Source organism: Homarus americanus, unplaced genomic scaffold, assembly GCF_018991925.1.
Source record: "Homarus americanus isolate GMGI-L3 unplaced genomic scaffold, GMGI_Hamer_2.0 scaffold37032, whole genome shotgun sequence".
NCBI classification, from domain to species: Eukaryota; Metazoa; Arthropoda; class Malacostraca; order Decapoda; family Nephropidae; genus Homarus; species Homarus americanus.
The window spans coordinates 6,355,508-6,372,215 of NW_024731852.1; the positions used below are offsets into that span (position 1 = coordinate 6,355,508).

At 40.8% G+C, this 16,708-nt stretch overlaps 1 protein-coding gene across 1 annotated transcript; it reads right to left on the bottom strand.

The window, feature by feature from the left end:
• Positions 1-3,110: 3,110 nt before the first annotated feature.
• On the bottom strand, positions 3,111-12,753 carry LOC121867980 (chitooligosaccharidolytic beta-N-acetylglucosaminidase-like). The gene is made up of 6 exons (XM_042368158.1): positions 12,645-12,753; positions 7,881-7,988; positions 5,974-6,901; positions 5,441-5,587; positions 4,804-5,325; positions 3,111-3,803 (listed from the first exon to the last, which is right to left on the bottom strand). Exons 2-6 carry the CDS (start codon positions 7,961-7,963, stop codon positions 3,627-3,629), a joined length of 1,857 nt encoding a protein of 618 aa, XP_042224092.1. The 5' UTR covers positions 7,964-7,988; positions 12,645-12,753; the 3' UTR covers positions 3,111-3,626.
• Positions 12,754-16,708: the final 3,955 nt, after the last annotated feature.

Here is a 16,708-nt window from a genome sequence, read left to right on the forward strand (position 1 = left end):
TGTGAGAGTTTGAACGCTCGTGACAGCGTACAGCGAATGGGGGTGTGCCAAGTCCGTAGACTTGCATGGTTAATTAGGGTGCGCCAAGTCCATAGACTTGCATTGTTTTCCATCGTAAATAAAATTGTTAACTAATGCCTTCCTAAAGAAACCATCGACAAGGGACCCGGTTTGTTCCACTCTACGAATTTTTTGCGATTTTTCCACCAAGTTTTATGAAAAACGATTGTGCCGTTTCGGCTGCCCAGAGCAGACACACAAACAGACAAACAGACGCACGCCTAGTCCTATAGTATATTAGATTCTTTGTTTATATTGTACACTATCAATCAGTTCTCCAGCAAACTCATCTTCATCATCTATTAGTTCATACAATAATTCATCATGTTTAGATATGGAATCAAGTGTACCTTGAATAGTCTGTCTGATTGCCAATAAATCACTTGATGTAGCAGTTGACAGAGAATCATCAAAATCCATTACTAACCTGATAAAACTTTCTTTGTAACCTTCTCTCACCTTCTTGATTTTTTTTTTTTAATTTCAGCTTCAGCCATGTTTGCTAAGGGATAAGCGACTGTTACAACGAGCCAATAAACCTAATTTTACTTATAGAATACAATTAACAATTATAGTGGAAATATGACAAGAAAGTGTCACCTAGGAAACAGCAGGCTTGACAAATTATAAAATTTTAAGCACTAAATTTGACTCATAATAAATTGATAAATTATTAAGTTAAATTACTAAATTTATGGCTAATTATGAAATTTATTATGAATTAATAAAATTAAAAAGAAAACACTTCTAGGGAATAGCACAGAAAAAGAAGCATCGATTACGTATAACTTCCGGTTGTACTACACCCGGGAAGTCAATTAATTAGTGTTAGCACTTTAACTATCATTAGCATAAGCAAAAAGATCTAGCTTTCTCTAAAATTAAATCTAATAAACGCTGGCTCCCTGATATATCCAAATGAACACCGTTCCATAGGTCGAATTCCGGCTTACTCATTACCAAAAGAATAAATCGGTGTTCCGTCTAAGACTTCGGTTAACCCCAATTTTAGCCTGATTATACTCGGAGGCGGTCATACCCCGTGAATTAGTACGATATTCGACCCCCCCTGTGCCCCCAGCCATGCTGGGTTTCATTAACAGCTCCGCGTAACGTAAGCCATAAACAATCAGGCTAGCCTAACGGTACGTTACAGTTATAATTACTCCCGTTAAATAATAAAGTTACACTTAGGCTTAAGCTCCTGGTGACGGCACCATTTTGTCCAGAATTGGTTGACATTTACATTACGTTATACGAATTACATAAACACTCGAAATTGGTGAAGATTATCTTCAGTGACATTGTTGGAGTTTAGATTACATTACTTCAAACTACGTACAAAGTATAAACTTAGGATATCCTACAATATGAATTGATACTCAAGGTTTGCAGATGTGGATCGAGGTCAGGAATTACTGGTGGAGCTTGGTTGGTGAGCCCCTCTCTGATCGTGGCCATTACTGACGGTAGTGAGTGTTGTGTTTCTCTGGTCACGATCGTTAACTTCGTTAAGGAACTGAGTACTGACGTTGGCAGGTAATTTGACATTCAACGGTAGTTGGTAGGATGGGCGCGCACACAAAGGAATGTAGACTAGCGTAAGACTGTTATTTATATCAGGCGTAATTATTTACAATTCAGGTGATTATTAAATATTACTTTAACTAAATATATCTTAAATTAAATGCAACATATAAATAACTCCCTAACTAAATGTCTTAAATTATTTCTATCGTTCTGCTATTCAACATACTAGATTAGTAGTTACGATACCTGCATACACAATAATCCAAACAACTAATAATCCAGGAGCAGGACTGTGCTATAGTTCTCAAATTGCTGAAGCAAGTGAGGCGTCTGCAAAACCCAAAGAAAAGACAGAATGTGTTCAGTTAAAAGTGAAGTCTAGGTAAAAATGAAGTGTTTGGCCAACATATCGTACGGCACTCCCGGCAGAACGCTCTGAGATTCCGTGGTGAGCAGAGCTGGTGAGTGGCGACTGATAGCATCATATTCGACTTCCATGCGTTTGGATGCATAATAATTCAATTAATTAATTGAGTTGTTGGAAGTGAAAATGCAGTGAAGCCAGAAATATTATACTGCTACAGCTGCAGCTGGCTGGTCAAAGAAGACCCTGAATAAGGATTTAATAATGCTAAAGAAGTTTGAAAATGACGAATGAATAGAAGAAACATGTCATCGTTTTAGGTATTATATTTTAATTATTATTGTTTTTATTTATTCAAATTTTTACTTGAATATTCAACACCTAATGTGAAGCTAATTTGAGCACTTATCCGGCCAGCAAAGCTCGCCACCAAACCGTTGTCCATTTCTCGCAATAAACGAAATTCTGCTGCTTGCTGGGCCGTCAGGCCAGCGGCCAACAAAACGGGCAATATGTTGGGAGGAAAGTGCCCAGTGTTCCGCCGCCTTAAGTTAAGTCGCGCGATTAAATATACGAGCGTTTGCTGCGCAAAAAGCTCATGTTTTCACTCGAACATTTTTGCTGTCGCGCGTTAGGTAACAGGCCCACTTTCTCATGATGATGAATCCCATAACACTGGTCGCTTTGGGTTTGGTTGACAGATCCTAACTACAGTATTTGGAATCCCGGATTATATAATATGCCTGTAGATTTTACCATGAGGCATATTAAGCAGCTGCTTCGGGGCCTCTACGAAGTATTGTTTTCCATATTTATAATATACACGGAGATTTACAGCGATATTGTACGAGGTAACCGAGAATCTCAAGGAAGTAATGTGGCTGTCACTGAACTCAACTGCTTTCACTTCCCCAACTAGAGACTAGTTTCCACTCGCAGCTGCGTCAACCGCGTCAACCGGGGGTGTGTTGACTGGGACATATTGAGGACGTGTACACTGTGACATATTCCTACTAGTTTGAGTCATAATTCTAATGAAAATTATATCTCTGTTTAAGAAGTTATAGCTGAGGGTTTTTTTTTTAATTTTGCCTATTCAGTTTGAATTAGTTTATCCTTTCAATCACCATGTTGGGGAGTCTTCAGATGCATTGTGTATATTTTCACATATTTATTGATAATCATAACAATTTTAATGATATCACAGCAGATGTATTTTACTAAAAGCTTACGTAACTATCAATATAAAGAAACTTACCACATATAATATTATTGTTCACGTTTAACAAACAACATCTTACATTTACGTTGACAAGAGTAAGGCAAGTGTCACTGTAATAACTGTAAAACACTAAGGCAATAAATTTGCAAATGGTGATGTCCATTCTTGGATTAAAAATTTCACGTGATGGAACACAGAATTAAAAGGAGCAACCATAACGGTAAATTTTCTTATATTTTTCATTGATTCCAGTTTTTAGTAATAAATATTGCTACACTCAGTTATCAGTAAACCATAGGAGTATAAATCAATGCATTCCATGTATTTTCCAGCAGAATAAACTCCTTTTCCCTGATGACAGCTTGTTTACCTTATTGAGTAAAATTGATTATGAATTTTCTGTTGATGGTTACCAATGATGGGGACTCAATCATGGTAGCTGTCGACTCTTTACAAGTAACAGAGGCCTTCGTTCTGGTGGCACCATTCGGGTTGGATCCGCTCGGCCATTACTCCTCTTTTCACCAGGCGTTGACGATTGTGGATGAAGCGGGTCTCAGCGGGTTTCCAGTTAGCACTGGGGTTGGTCCACAGCCGCTCAGCCAGGGCCGCCCCGCGAGGCCACAGCTGAAATAAAGACATACAGATAAATAACCAAAGCTAATCGAAAAACCTTCAATTAATTAATATTCCATCTACACGATTTAAAGACGAATTAATCTGTTCTGTTAAAAAACGAGGAACGAAAACATGATTTTAAGGAAGCACAAATAATTGATAATTCTAATATAATCCATTTTCAACCCATGGAATATTTGTCGAAAGCTGGTTACATTGAGCTCTTTAGGAAAACAAATTAAAAACAGTAAGTAAATGGAAACATAGTGTGAACTTAAAATATTATCCTTCCCGGCCACAAAATATTCTAAAACTCCGCCGATACTTTAGTTTTATCAAATCATAAATGATGTACAGACCAATATTACAAAGTCCTCATACTACTACAGTATATCAAACTTAATTTATATGCGTGTGTCTACCACAGGTTAACAAGCATACTGTTACCAGGGCCCGAGCATTGGAGGGATCTAGATGTATCGTTGTCCCGGCCCCCAGAATGTTGAAATGCCAGAGACAATCTGCGATACAATAGTGGCAGTATTGTCGATAGAGTTGGTAATGAATGGGGCAGTTGTCTGATGAGTGCTGAGGCCCGAAGTACGTGTGTTTGAGCTCTGGCTGTTACTAATGCATTCATTATTTTAGGTCGGCATTCTAGGCTTTCCACCGACTACCATAATACTGTCTGTTTCTACTATCACTATTAAATTTAGCCAAGTACTGTTACTGTTGTATGCTATTTTCTGCATAAAAAACAAAACAAATAAACTTAACCCTTCCCTCACCCATAAGAAGAGGACATGCGTAAAGTTTGTATTGCCTTTTCATTATCCATACTCCCGAATGTAGTACAGTAATGATACCATGCATTTCTGTATTCTTGTCAGAGTCAAGGTTGTAAAGGGTCTCTCGGCAAAACGGCCAGATTTAGTTCCTTTCGTACCTCCTCATAATGAAACTTGTTACTTCTATTGCCTAGTTACCTGCTCATTATAACAACTCTTACCTTCGAGTCTACTGCAGTATCGTCCACTTGCTCGGTCCAGAGGGCGGCTTCCCCACCCATGATGAGGTCACGCTGATCTGCGCCCGTCTGATTAATGGCGATTTCATATGGGCTGAAGTCGTAAACTTTCTGCCAACCCTTATAGGGGCTGCACCAGTTGTTGCCCTCACCCACCCATGCTCCCATGCCGCAGTCCAAGTACCATGAGTCGTAAGTGCTGAATATAACTCGGTAATTCTTTTTCAGAAGTTCTCCGATAACAGGGTCGTCGCCTGTAGTCCAGATTTGGATGATGTATTGGGAGTTGTTCAGGAACCGGTCAACATGCCCTGCCTCAGTCAGATGGGACGTCCACAAGATGCCCGTAACCTCTTTTTCGCCATTAGCAGTGGTAAGCAGCTGACGCGCCCTCTCCTGGAAGGTGCCCCACTGTACGTAGTAAGCGTCCGCGTCCAGACCGTTGTTGTTCTCCGTCATCCAGGCGACGATCTCGGCTGTAGTGTTCCAGCAGTTCAGATTCACCTATAATATACAGGCTAAGGATTATATACCGGCCAAATATACGTTGTCCATAAGTGTTAATGATTTTTTTAATTTACATACAAATTACGATAATTTGCCAACAATAAGTACCAACCTCATCTCCTCCGTAGTGAAACAAATCGAGTGGACTAAAGAGTTGAACCATCTCGTCGTAAATCTGGCCCAGAAGCTTGTACATGTTGGGGTTAGCCAGGTTAAGTTGTCCACAGGGAGGCTCCACACAATACGACTGCCATGGCTCCTGAACACCAAGAGTGATGTAATAAACGCTATAACATTTATAGAACAAAACATGTTGCATAAAAGTCTATCCCAGAGAGGTTTCTGGTGAGAACTCTCAACTATATAAATTAACATAACCCAAGGAGAACTCTTCTGTATTTCTCTTTAAGGCACCACAGAAGCCGAGTCATTTGTTGTGGACAAGTGACACAACCAACAAAGAGGATGTGAAACTAATAATATGATGTCTAGGAACCCTCTTGACGCCTCAAAGGAAAGGACTGAAAGGTTTACATTCATCAACATCATCATTCATACGGATAACGAGCATTGTTACCAGCAAAAAGATGAAATAAGATGTCATAACAGATATAAAGATAAAAAATAATAATTAATAATAATTACCCTATTGACGCAGACGGCAAGCTTGCCCAAGCCCTCCTCCTTCTCGGTCCACTGCCACCCGTTGCCAACATGAGCAGGAGCATCAAATTCCGGCAGCACACGAACGCCTCGCACCCGACCGTACTCTACCAGGTGCCTGATGTCGGCTGGGTAGTAAACGTGACGAGAGGAGTAGGCGCCATAGTAGGACATCTTGGGTAGACTCTCCAGGTAGAGCGGGAAGGAATGGCTGTCGGTGATGTGCCAATGGAAACTGTTGAGTTTGTTGGCCGCCATGGTGTCTAGTGTCCGTTCAATGGCTTCCACACCAATGAAGTTGCGGGAAGTGTCAAGAATTAAGCCACGATATTTGAAGACCGGGGAGTCACTGACTTCAGCAGTACTGACGATCATGAGTGAGTCTTGGTACTCCTGGTACTCCACAAGCTGCGACAAGGTCTCGAGGGCATGACGGGCACCGAAGTAGGTCGCTGTGATGATGATCGCTGTAGTAGTTTGTCCAGTAGTGGATACAGACAAACTGTAGGACTCATCTGTTTCCAGAGAAAGACGTGTCGCATCGGTGTTCACCGTCACGTCGAGATTGAGAGTGTGACCCACCGTGGCCGGGCCCCATGGGCCCTTCCATGGCGTCAACCCTGCAGCATAGTCTGGATGGTACCGCTGCAAATTATCCTTGAAGATCACTACCGCCTGCTCCAACAGTTCACACACAGCCGGTGCGCAGCTAGTCTTGTGAGTGATATTGCTGGGGAGGAACTGAACCACTTCTTTACCTACAGTGGCTGATTTAGGTTGGGGCCACAGTACGCCGAAGGGGCCGCAAGTCAGTTTACACGTGTTAAGAGTCACCAGGTCCTCCACACCTGTGTTATCTTCTTTAATACATCTGCCAACATCACACCTGTACCCCCAGGGTGACGGTAACCTGTGTGGAGGAGATAACCTTTAATTTAAGACGCAAGTGGCAGAGGAACACACACACACACACGACTACAATAACATTACCCAGATAACGTGACTTGAGCAGCTCAGTAATAGTCACCACAGGAGTCTCCCCTGCCCTTCCGTCTCTCTCTCTTGCCTGGTTAGCACATTGTTCAGGTGCGTCTTAATATATCATTAAAACTATGTTAGGGACTCGTATAAAACCTGGACAAAAGCACACAATTACCCCCAGGTAGAGTTAGGGTACTTAAGAATCAGGTAAAATAAGCTGGGGTGTTTAATCGTCACATAATCCTATTTTTCTATTTTTTCATAAAATTTACTTAAGATGTTTTATCGAGCATAGGATTCTATTTAGGTTCTGTGTGTTGTGGTATGTGCGAGACTCAATAATGACGTCATCGTGTATTAGATCTCAGTGTAATGTCAGGAAAGTAATTAGGCACTTCTTGGGGCGTCATAAAGGTAATTAGACTTTTAATTTGGTGTCAGTAAGGTAATAAATCTCTCGTGTGGTGTCAGTAAGGTATTAAGACTTCAATGTGATAACAGGGAGTAAAAAAAACTTCCATGTGGTGTCAAGGAAGCAATAAGACTCTCATGTGGTGTCAGGGAAGAAATTAGACTCCCATGTGGTGTTAGGGAAATAATAAGACTCCCATTTGGTGTTAGGGAAATAATAAGACTCCCATGTGATGTGAGGGAAGTAATAAGACTCCCATGTGATGTCAGGGAAGTAATAAGACTCCCATGTGATGTCAGCGAAGTAATAAGACTCCCATGCGATGTCAGAGAAGTAATAAGACTCCTATGTGGTGTCAGGAAAGTAATAAGACTCCAAGTGATGTCAGGGAAATAATAAGACTCCCATGTGATGTCAGGGAAATAATAAGACTCCCATGTGATGTCAGGGAGGTAATAAGACTCCCATGTGGTATCAGGGAAGTAATAAGACTCACGAGAAAAAGGTAGTTGTAGCAGCGGGAGCCAGGATAAGAGTCAGCAGCAAGGGGGCTACACCACACGCAAAGGAGCCTCTCATCGTGACGTCACACTCTCCACTCGACCTGTAATGACATGACACGATAAGAATTACATGACACATCTAACATTCTCCCCAAACAAAACCCAACATACACGACCAAATCCAACCCAACTCAACCCAACAGCTCAAAAAAGAAAAAGAAATAAATAAGTAAATAAATAAAAAATAAAATCCTAACTCTCCTCTCAAGCTCCACTCAAAATTTGACAAAAAAAGCTCAAAATTTTTCTCCTGCTCTCACCAAAAACCTCTCCTACGATACGCTCATCCTTTAATGCTATGAATACTCTGACATTTCAAGATCAAAGACTCAAAACTCTTCCTCCAACTCGCTCCGTTCATCTTTGACAAAAGCTTAAAGACTTTACCTTCACCTTTCCCCAAAACAACCCTACAACTAACTTACCTTTCGTTTTTCCTAGCTTTATGTGTAGTATTCTTTTGGTTGTGTTCGCCCCCATGTTCGTTTTTGGGGTTCTCGCTGCACTCGCGGCGGTGACGGTCTTCCAAACAGTGATACAGTCCGTTGCCCGACATGACCGATGCCTGGAGCCGCCTACCCCCTGGTCCCCACCCCCTGTCACCGAGTCCGAGCGTGGTGTAGCTCCTTCCACCAATCACGGCACTGCCTCATCGCCCACACGCAAGCTGTGTTAAGCCACGGCACCTTTTTTCTCTCACTAAAATTCCCTTCCATCCTCCCCTTTAGACTTCAACTGAACCTCCTTCCTTCCTGTCACTAGCCTTTATTCATTCAGCTTGAGGTCAGATCGTGGCTTGGAAAGGCGGTCTCCAGCCAACGTCTCACACCCTCACACCACCAAGCCGCAACTTACAGATAAGTCAACTACTTCCCTCATTCTACACATTGGCTTATGAAAATTAGGTTGCAAACTCATTCTAATCTTCTAATTTTTACTTTACAAACTAGGCAGTGACTGAGCTCTCAAAGACAAGAAGAAAAAACACTGACGACAAATACTTAGAATGGCAGTACCGGGGGTCGAAGCAGATAGCTGAGCTTTTCTGTTAAACTCGAGCGATAAGTACGTTTTGTGTTTACATTTCAGACAATTATCTAACTTCTATAATACAAGACTGACAACACTTTCTATGTTTCCATCGGATTCTCTGATGTTCATATATATAAAAAAAATGACTTCAGCCTCGAACAGCCGCCGTGGAACCAACACATAATCTCTTAACACAAAATACTCTACCCATAAAATACAAGATACCTTCAACATATACTCAATACATCAAGAGTCATTTATCTCACGGTGGGTGTACATAATTGACTGTATAATAAATTTATTCTCTCACAATTTCAAATTCCCTGAGCATCCTGAGTTATTTAAAAATACCCGAGTCCCTGAGCGAGTATACGAGAGAAAATGGAAGAACTACGACATCCTGAAATGGATAGAGAACGGACATCTCTACTGGGTGACTCAAACGGTTCACATGTTTTGTGGGCGCTGTAGCACAATATGAATAATTAAGTGTTGAACGAACTAACTACACAAGCTTGACCATGACACTAGTACCACGCCCACTTCGCTAAAGGTCAGTCGTTTCTCAAGCTCAGGGTGCAACCTAGGGAGTCAGGGTTCAACAGTTGCTACCTACTTTCCCTCACTGACTTGTTCTTCCCCTCCTTCCCCATCCCTCTCACTCATTCTTCCTCTCCTCTTATTCCCCCACTTTTCCCCTCCTCTTACTTACTCCTTACCTTTCACTCACTCATTCTGTATCTCTCCTTATTCCCTCCCTCTTCCCCTCCCCTTATTCCCTCACTCTTCCCCTCCTCCTTTTCTTACTCCTACCTCTTCCTCAGTCCTCTTCATACTCCTCATCCCCCATTCCTCTCCTCTCTTCCTTCATTCCTCCTCTCTCTTCTCTCTCCTCCCTCCCCACTTCTCTTATTCTCTCTTTTCAGTTTTTCCTTCATCCTTCCGTCCTTATTCAGTAAAACTATTGCATAATTTTATAATTATTTTAGCAGGTGTATAGACAACGCAAGTATTCGGTATACTGTATATAGACCGTAGAGGTATACAGTTTCCAATGTATACATAGATAATGCAAGTATATAAGACTCGACGTATATAAACCGAGTTACAGTGAGATTAATGTATAAAGATGAAAAAAAGCAATAATAAAGAAAAAATACATGAAACGAAAGCACAGAGTAATAAGACAATAAATAGACAAAAACAAAAGACAGTGAAACCGAGAGATAAAAGAGATACAGATAAAACAAATAAACAAAGACAGTAATGGAGAAAGGGAACTAAAACAGTGGAATGGAGGAACAGATTAAGAGATAAAAATCAAACAGTGAAATGGGGAGACAGGGAGAATGAGACAAAAAAAATAAGATTATGAGACAGAGAAATAACGATACATAGTACGCAAAAGACAGTTAAATAAGGAGATGGGGAGAGATAGACGAAAACCAAATTAAATATAATCGTAAAGAAAGAGACAAAAAGGCAAAAACAAAAGTGAATCGGAGAGAGAGAGAGACAGAGAGAGACAGAGAGAGAGAGAGAGAGAGAGAAAGAGAGGATACCTTGCCTATAGTTTGTTCACTCGAAGCTTGCAACTGAGGCCTGGGGTCAGTTTGTAACAAAGCAGCTGATTGGTTGGCAGACGGACACCTGACGAATCACTACAGTTCTTCAGTATTTAATCCATCTGACACTAATAAACTGACTATAAAGTGTAAATCCACAACGGCTCACAGAGATAAGCCGTATCGGGGATTATCGCTCCTTGAAAAAAATTACTTATGGCTGATCTAGGAAGCCATAAACAGACTGATAAGACAAGTTAGCAATGTTTACTCTCCAGGAGGAACCGAGTCCCAGTTGATCCCTAAAGCTATCTATCGTTTCGCAAAATAAAAATTAAGAAATTGAAGAAGGTAGTTATGCGGACTCAAACCACGGCAAAACGGAGGCATTAAGTGAATCCTTCGCCTCAGCATATACAAACAAAGATGGAAATAACCCAAATACTTTTAAGGTAAGGCAGTTCGGTATCTAAAGTGTATGAAGACTATATCATCTACACTCAAGGTTCATAGATCCCTGACCCATCCCAGTGTGTTATGGGTGAGAGCTTTCAGAATCCTTTAATATCTTGTTTTGTGGAAGTATGGACGAGCAGAAGACCCCAGATCCTATAAGACTGGGAATTAGCATATCTGAGTCCTGTTCAAAAAGGGTGATATAGCCAATGCAGGATTAATTACAGGATGGTGAGTATAACCTGCATAGTGTGTCAAGAACTACAGAGCATTATAAGCTATGCTATCATTAACCATTTACAAATAAAAAGATGAGTTTTGATTGATATTAATAATAAATCATTCTCTCCAAAGATATTTATTTTGTGCGTGTCTAGTTAGCATGTCGAGCACCGTCGTCCTGACAAGGTAAACCATACCTGTTGCTTTAGTAGCGACGGGGACCAGTGTATTCGTGCATGACTTGTGTACAGTTCGTACCTGTGAACAACGCCTAACGATGAAGGTCAACATGACACTCTCCACCGACCACTTTTAACATTAAGAAAGACAACTTACAGACTCCCGAACAAAGACTCTCAACAGTTTATATACAGTTTTATCTCTCTCTAGCTTACGGTACTTAAAGGAAACCATGGAATTTGTGACGACAGCGGCAGTCAACTTTAAAATTATTACGGAAGTGAAAGTATGACTATCAGGCGGACTGGCACACGGACATACATGATAAACTCTATGAAAAAAAAAACTAACTCAGGAGTTGATTTTCATGTTCGACGCAGATAAAAGTGTGACGAAAACAAACGCTGACCTGACAAACTTGAGTAACAAATTCGGTAGAAATGCATCGACTAAAACAGACGATAATCATACAGAAACAAACATGTGACAAACAGACAGACACAGGAGGAAAATACTGTACAATATGCCACGGTAATTACTGTTGTGGTGGGGATTCCATTATATCCCGTTAACGTAACAGTTTAGAGAATGAAAAATAATTAACTGTAAAAAATATAAAATAAAATCCTTCAAAAACATTACCACAAACACGTCAATATTGTCCACAAGAAGTTAGAAGCAGAACAACGAGAATTAACGTATAAATTCCCCCGGTGTGAGACCTTGAGCTGAGATCATCTATTTTCACTTTTCATGACAGCAAGCACATTCTCGTAATCATGCAACACGAACGAGAGAAGGGGCAAGAGGCAAAAAAAAAGTGAGATAGGTAGACAAAGAGAGAGAGATATAGAGAGGGAAGGGAGTGAAAAACAGGTAGAAACAGAGAAAGTGTGATAAATAGACAGCATGATATATAACAGAGGATGAAACAGAGAGAGAATGAGACGAGAGCGGGAGATACAGAGAACGGGATAGAATAATAAGAGAGGAAAAAAGAAAGAATTAAAGCTACAAAATAAACAGTTTAAGACATTCGCAGCAATATCCCTTTTATAAATTACCTATTGCGAAAATGCCTCTTTTACCTTTCATGAACCATAAACTTTTGCTTTAATGTAGTATAAAAAAACCATACACAATATAATTGATAACTAAACTCCTCTTGGAATATTTGTGATAACGAGGTGACAACTTTGGGTAAAGAAAGAGAGAGAGTTGGTGTGAACAGACACTACTTACCTTACAGTACGTTGACGTCTCCGACCACAACAGCAACACAGTCTGCTGGGGCGTCCGGCAAGTGACTGGGCTCGGTTGAGGTGTGTCCTCGATACTAGTGCAGCCGGCCCTACCACCTCAACGCTGCACACACACACACACACACACACACACACACTTTGCTTCCCCCCCCCCCCTCATCTTCCTCCTCACTATCAGGTGCTCTTAGTTCCTCCTCCTCCTCCTCCCTTTTCTTGTCCATTGCCCTCAACATCTCATCCTCTCAAGTTTTCCTCACCTATTCGAACCCCCTTTCTTCTCTCTATCAACAGGTGCTCAAAACACCCCCTTTCTAATTCCTCCATCTCTCCTCTACCTCTGCGTCTCTCCCTCATCTCTCCACCACCTACAACCTCAACTCTCTCTCTTTATTCTTGATATTCCACTCACCTCTTTCTCTGCCTTTTGTTATTGCTCTCTCTCTCTCTCTCTCTCTCTCTCTCTCTCTCTCTCTCTCTCTCTCTACCACCAGACACTCCAAGTTCCCCCACACCATCTCCCCCTCCCACCTTCGCCGCTTTTGTCTCTCTCTCCTCATCCATCACCTCCCCTACCATCAGACGCTACAAGTGCCCCCTCCTCCTCCTGCCCACCACAAACAACATCACCCCCTCTTCTCCGCCCCACCTCCTCGCCCCCACTACCTGCAGACGCTTCAAGTTTCCTCGCCCACCTCTCTCTCTCTCTCTCTCTCTCTCTCTCTCTCTCTCTCTCTCAATAGATGTCCCAAGCCTTCTCCACATTTCCTTTGTGTCCACCACCACCCTCTTCTCCTCAGTTCCACCTCGCTATGCCACCATAAACCAAGAGTCCCAACAACTTTCACACATACACACACACACACACACACACACGCACACACACACACACACACACGTTTTACACCTGTGGGTAGAGACGATGTTACTCTTTGTAAAAAAATAACCACTTAATATTACTTCTACCTCTCCAAGTTCCCATTTATCCTCAGTACACATTTTTATATCGAAGTGTTATATGAAGGAAAGAGATTCTGTGACGCCGCTACCTTCATCTTCAACAAGATAAAACTAACCAGAATTACGAATGATAAAGTGGATTGATTTTGCGTGTAGCAGAAGCCTCAGTAGTCATGGTTTCATCAGCAGATATTGTACGGATAAAAACTGGTTATTCCGCGCCTCTCAGTTCCTTGACCCTTACATATACCCCCCTCCATCACCCCATACTAACTCCCCCTTCCGCCCCTTTCCCTCTCCCCTACCACATCACCAAAATTGCACTAGCACCGGCAAGGTCAATTACTTCCACTACCACCACGCTATGAATTGCAAATTAGCTCCCTCCTCCAAAAGGTAAGGTAAGGTAAGGTAAGGTAAGATAAGGTAAGGTAAGGTAAGGTAAGGTAAGGTAAGGTAAGGTAAGGTAAGGTAAGGTTAAGTTAGGAGGAGTAAGGTTGAGTAAGGTTAGGTTAGGTTAGGTTAGGTTTTCTATGAAATTATTCATTTTTATGTATTATGGTGATCTACAGTGTAAAGCTGAGTGTTACAAAAAGACAAGCTCATCACACTCTTGTTCTCCCTAATTTACGAGTGGCAACACAAACTCCCTGTTCCCTTACCCAGAGTCCTGTTTTGTTTTATTTTATATGAGCTGTGATCCCAGTGCAGCAGGAACCATTTGAGAGTCAATTGGGGTATCAGGACACCTCAAATAATAATCCTTTTAACTGTCATTAGACTGTACCTCTTCTTTCTTCATCTAACTCTTAAATACAGTTATTAATACTAGGAAAAACAACGCTGAACAGACCCTTTATTATGAGGTCACATTTCTTGGACACTGGGCACGGCCGACATTTATGTGGTCACTAGACAACTGGAAACGAATCAAAAAAAATTAAGAACATTGAGGAAAAAGCTGCACAAATGTCTCTGAAAATCACATATTTTTTTTCTACTGCAAGTCACATGGTTTTTGATCGCCCCTATGCTATACGGACCACTTCTATACACTTCTGCCACACTACGGACCACTTCTATGCACTTCTATCACACTACGGACCACTTCTATACACTTCTGCCACACTACGGACCACTTCTATACACTTCTGCCACACTACGGACCACTTCTATACACTTCTGCCACACTACGGACCACTTCTATGCACTTCTATCGCACTACGGACCACTTCTATACACTTCTATCGCACTACGGACCACTTCTATATCTTGGTTAATTCCCTAAACCACGTGATCTTTCAGTTCTTTACTCCACCATTGGTAATCCCAAAGTAATATTCACCCTCCCCCCCCCAAGATAACCAACACCTTACCACCGGTAGATAAGATAACACAAGGTAAGACAATTATCCCACCTCCAGGTAATATAACAAGACAGGTAATAATGGTGTCTGTTAACTCATATGTCGACGGAGGTAAATATTCTGTATTTAACTTCAAATTTTGATATAATAAAAGCAATTACTACTAATACTACTATAATAATAATAATAATAATAATAATAATAATAATAATAATAATAATAATAATAATAATAATAATAATAATAATAATAATAATAATAATAATAATAATAATAATAATAATAATAATAATTAACTGAAAAATAACAATATGAAAATTAGCTTGTCTTATAAAAATACTTTTAGGCAATTTGAATATAAAAGCACTTAAAATATTTCGTGATTAGGCACTTACACACACACACACACACACACACACACACATATATATATATATATATATATATATATATATATATATATATATATATATATATATATATATATATATATATATATGCAAATAAATCACTGTAGGTGCTGTAATTACATCTTAAAGCCACTGAACATTGAATTACACTTTGAGAACTTCTGTTTTTTCTTATATATATATATATATATATATATATATATATATATATATATATATATATATATATATATATATATATTGTATGTAAAGTCGCGTGTTTTATTGGGCTAATGAAATATATATATGGAGACACACACACACAGTTGTTATTATTATATTACAACAAAGGTGCCAGGATTTAGAAGGGGTAAATGTGTCCGGGGTGGGGGGGGATGAGGAGGGAGAAGAGGGGGTTGTGGAAGGGAAAGTGGAAAGAGGTAACAAAGAGAGGAGAGGATAAGGGTGGGACGAACGGAAAAGAGAGGAAGGAAGGTAAGTTGGGAGAAGGAGGAGGAGGAAGGTAATAGAAGGAAGAAGGGAAGGAAGGAGACAGGGAGAGACATGAAGAACGGACGGGAGATAAAGAAAGGAAAGGAGGGAAAACAGGATATGGAAGAAGCGTGTGAGGGGTATGTGTATGTCATTGGGTCAAAGTAAGTTCACAACATTGAAGTATGGTGTACCGTGAGCTGAGAGAGAGAGAGAGAGAGAGAGAGAGAGAGAGAGAGAGAGAGAGAGAGATTTACAAAAAGACTGATGGATGAATAATTATTTTTTGACGACTTAAGGAATATGACTAACATCCATGATACTACATTTGGTAATTCTGTTGATGAACCAGGTCCTGCCGGCTCACTTACTGCCATACTCCCTTGATGAACCAGGTCCTGCCGGCTCACTTACCGCCACACTCCCTTGTCCGGTAGTCGAAGATATAATCGGGAAAGGCCTCCAGGAGAGCGATAACATCCACGATACAAGACAGCTGTTGCTTTATAAAGTTTTACTGCTTGTGATTTGCAGTATGTACGAGATGTGTCCGAAGGCTGGTAGTTTCCATGTTGCCTGACTTACGTTATCCTCCACTGCCAGCTGAGTCAAACTGAGTCTCCATGTGCGTTTTCTCGGTGAATAATAAAAATAAGCAAAAATATGAGAGTAGAGTCGTCAACAAACGCTAAGGTTTCAGACATGATGTTTGGAAGGTTCGTTGAAGCAGACACCCATAATAGGAGCCAGCACACGCCCTTGTGACACAGCAGCCAAACACTTCACTGTCGCGCTCACGAAAACCTTGAGGCACGAGTTTGGAAGGAAGTCGCCAAGGA

Coding starts and splice junctions, on each gene's coding strand:
- LOC121867980 (XM_042368158.1), bottom strand. CDS start 7,963: ATGAGAGGCTCCTTTGCGTGTGGTGTAGCCCCCTTGCTGCTGACTCTT. Junction 6,902..7,880: donor GCTACAACTACCTTTTTCTC/GTGAGTCTTATT, acceptor TCCTCCACACAG/GTTACCGTCACCCTGGGGGT. Junction 5,326..5,440: donor TTCACTACGGAGGAGATGAG/GTTGGTACTTAT, acceptor TGTATATTATAG/GTGAATCTGAACTGCTGGAA.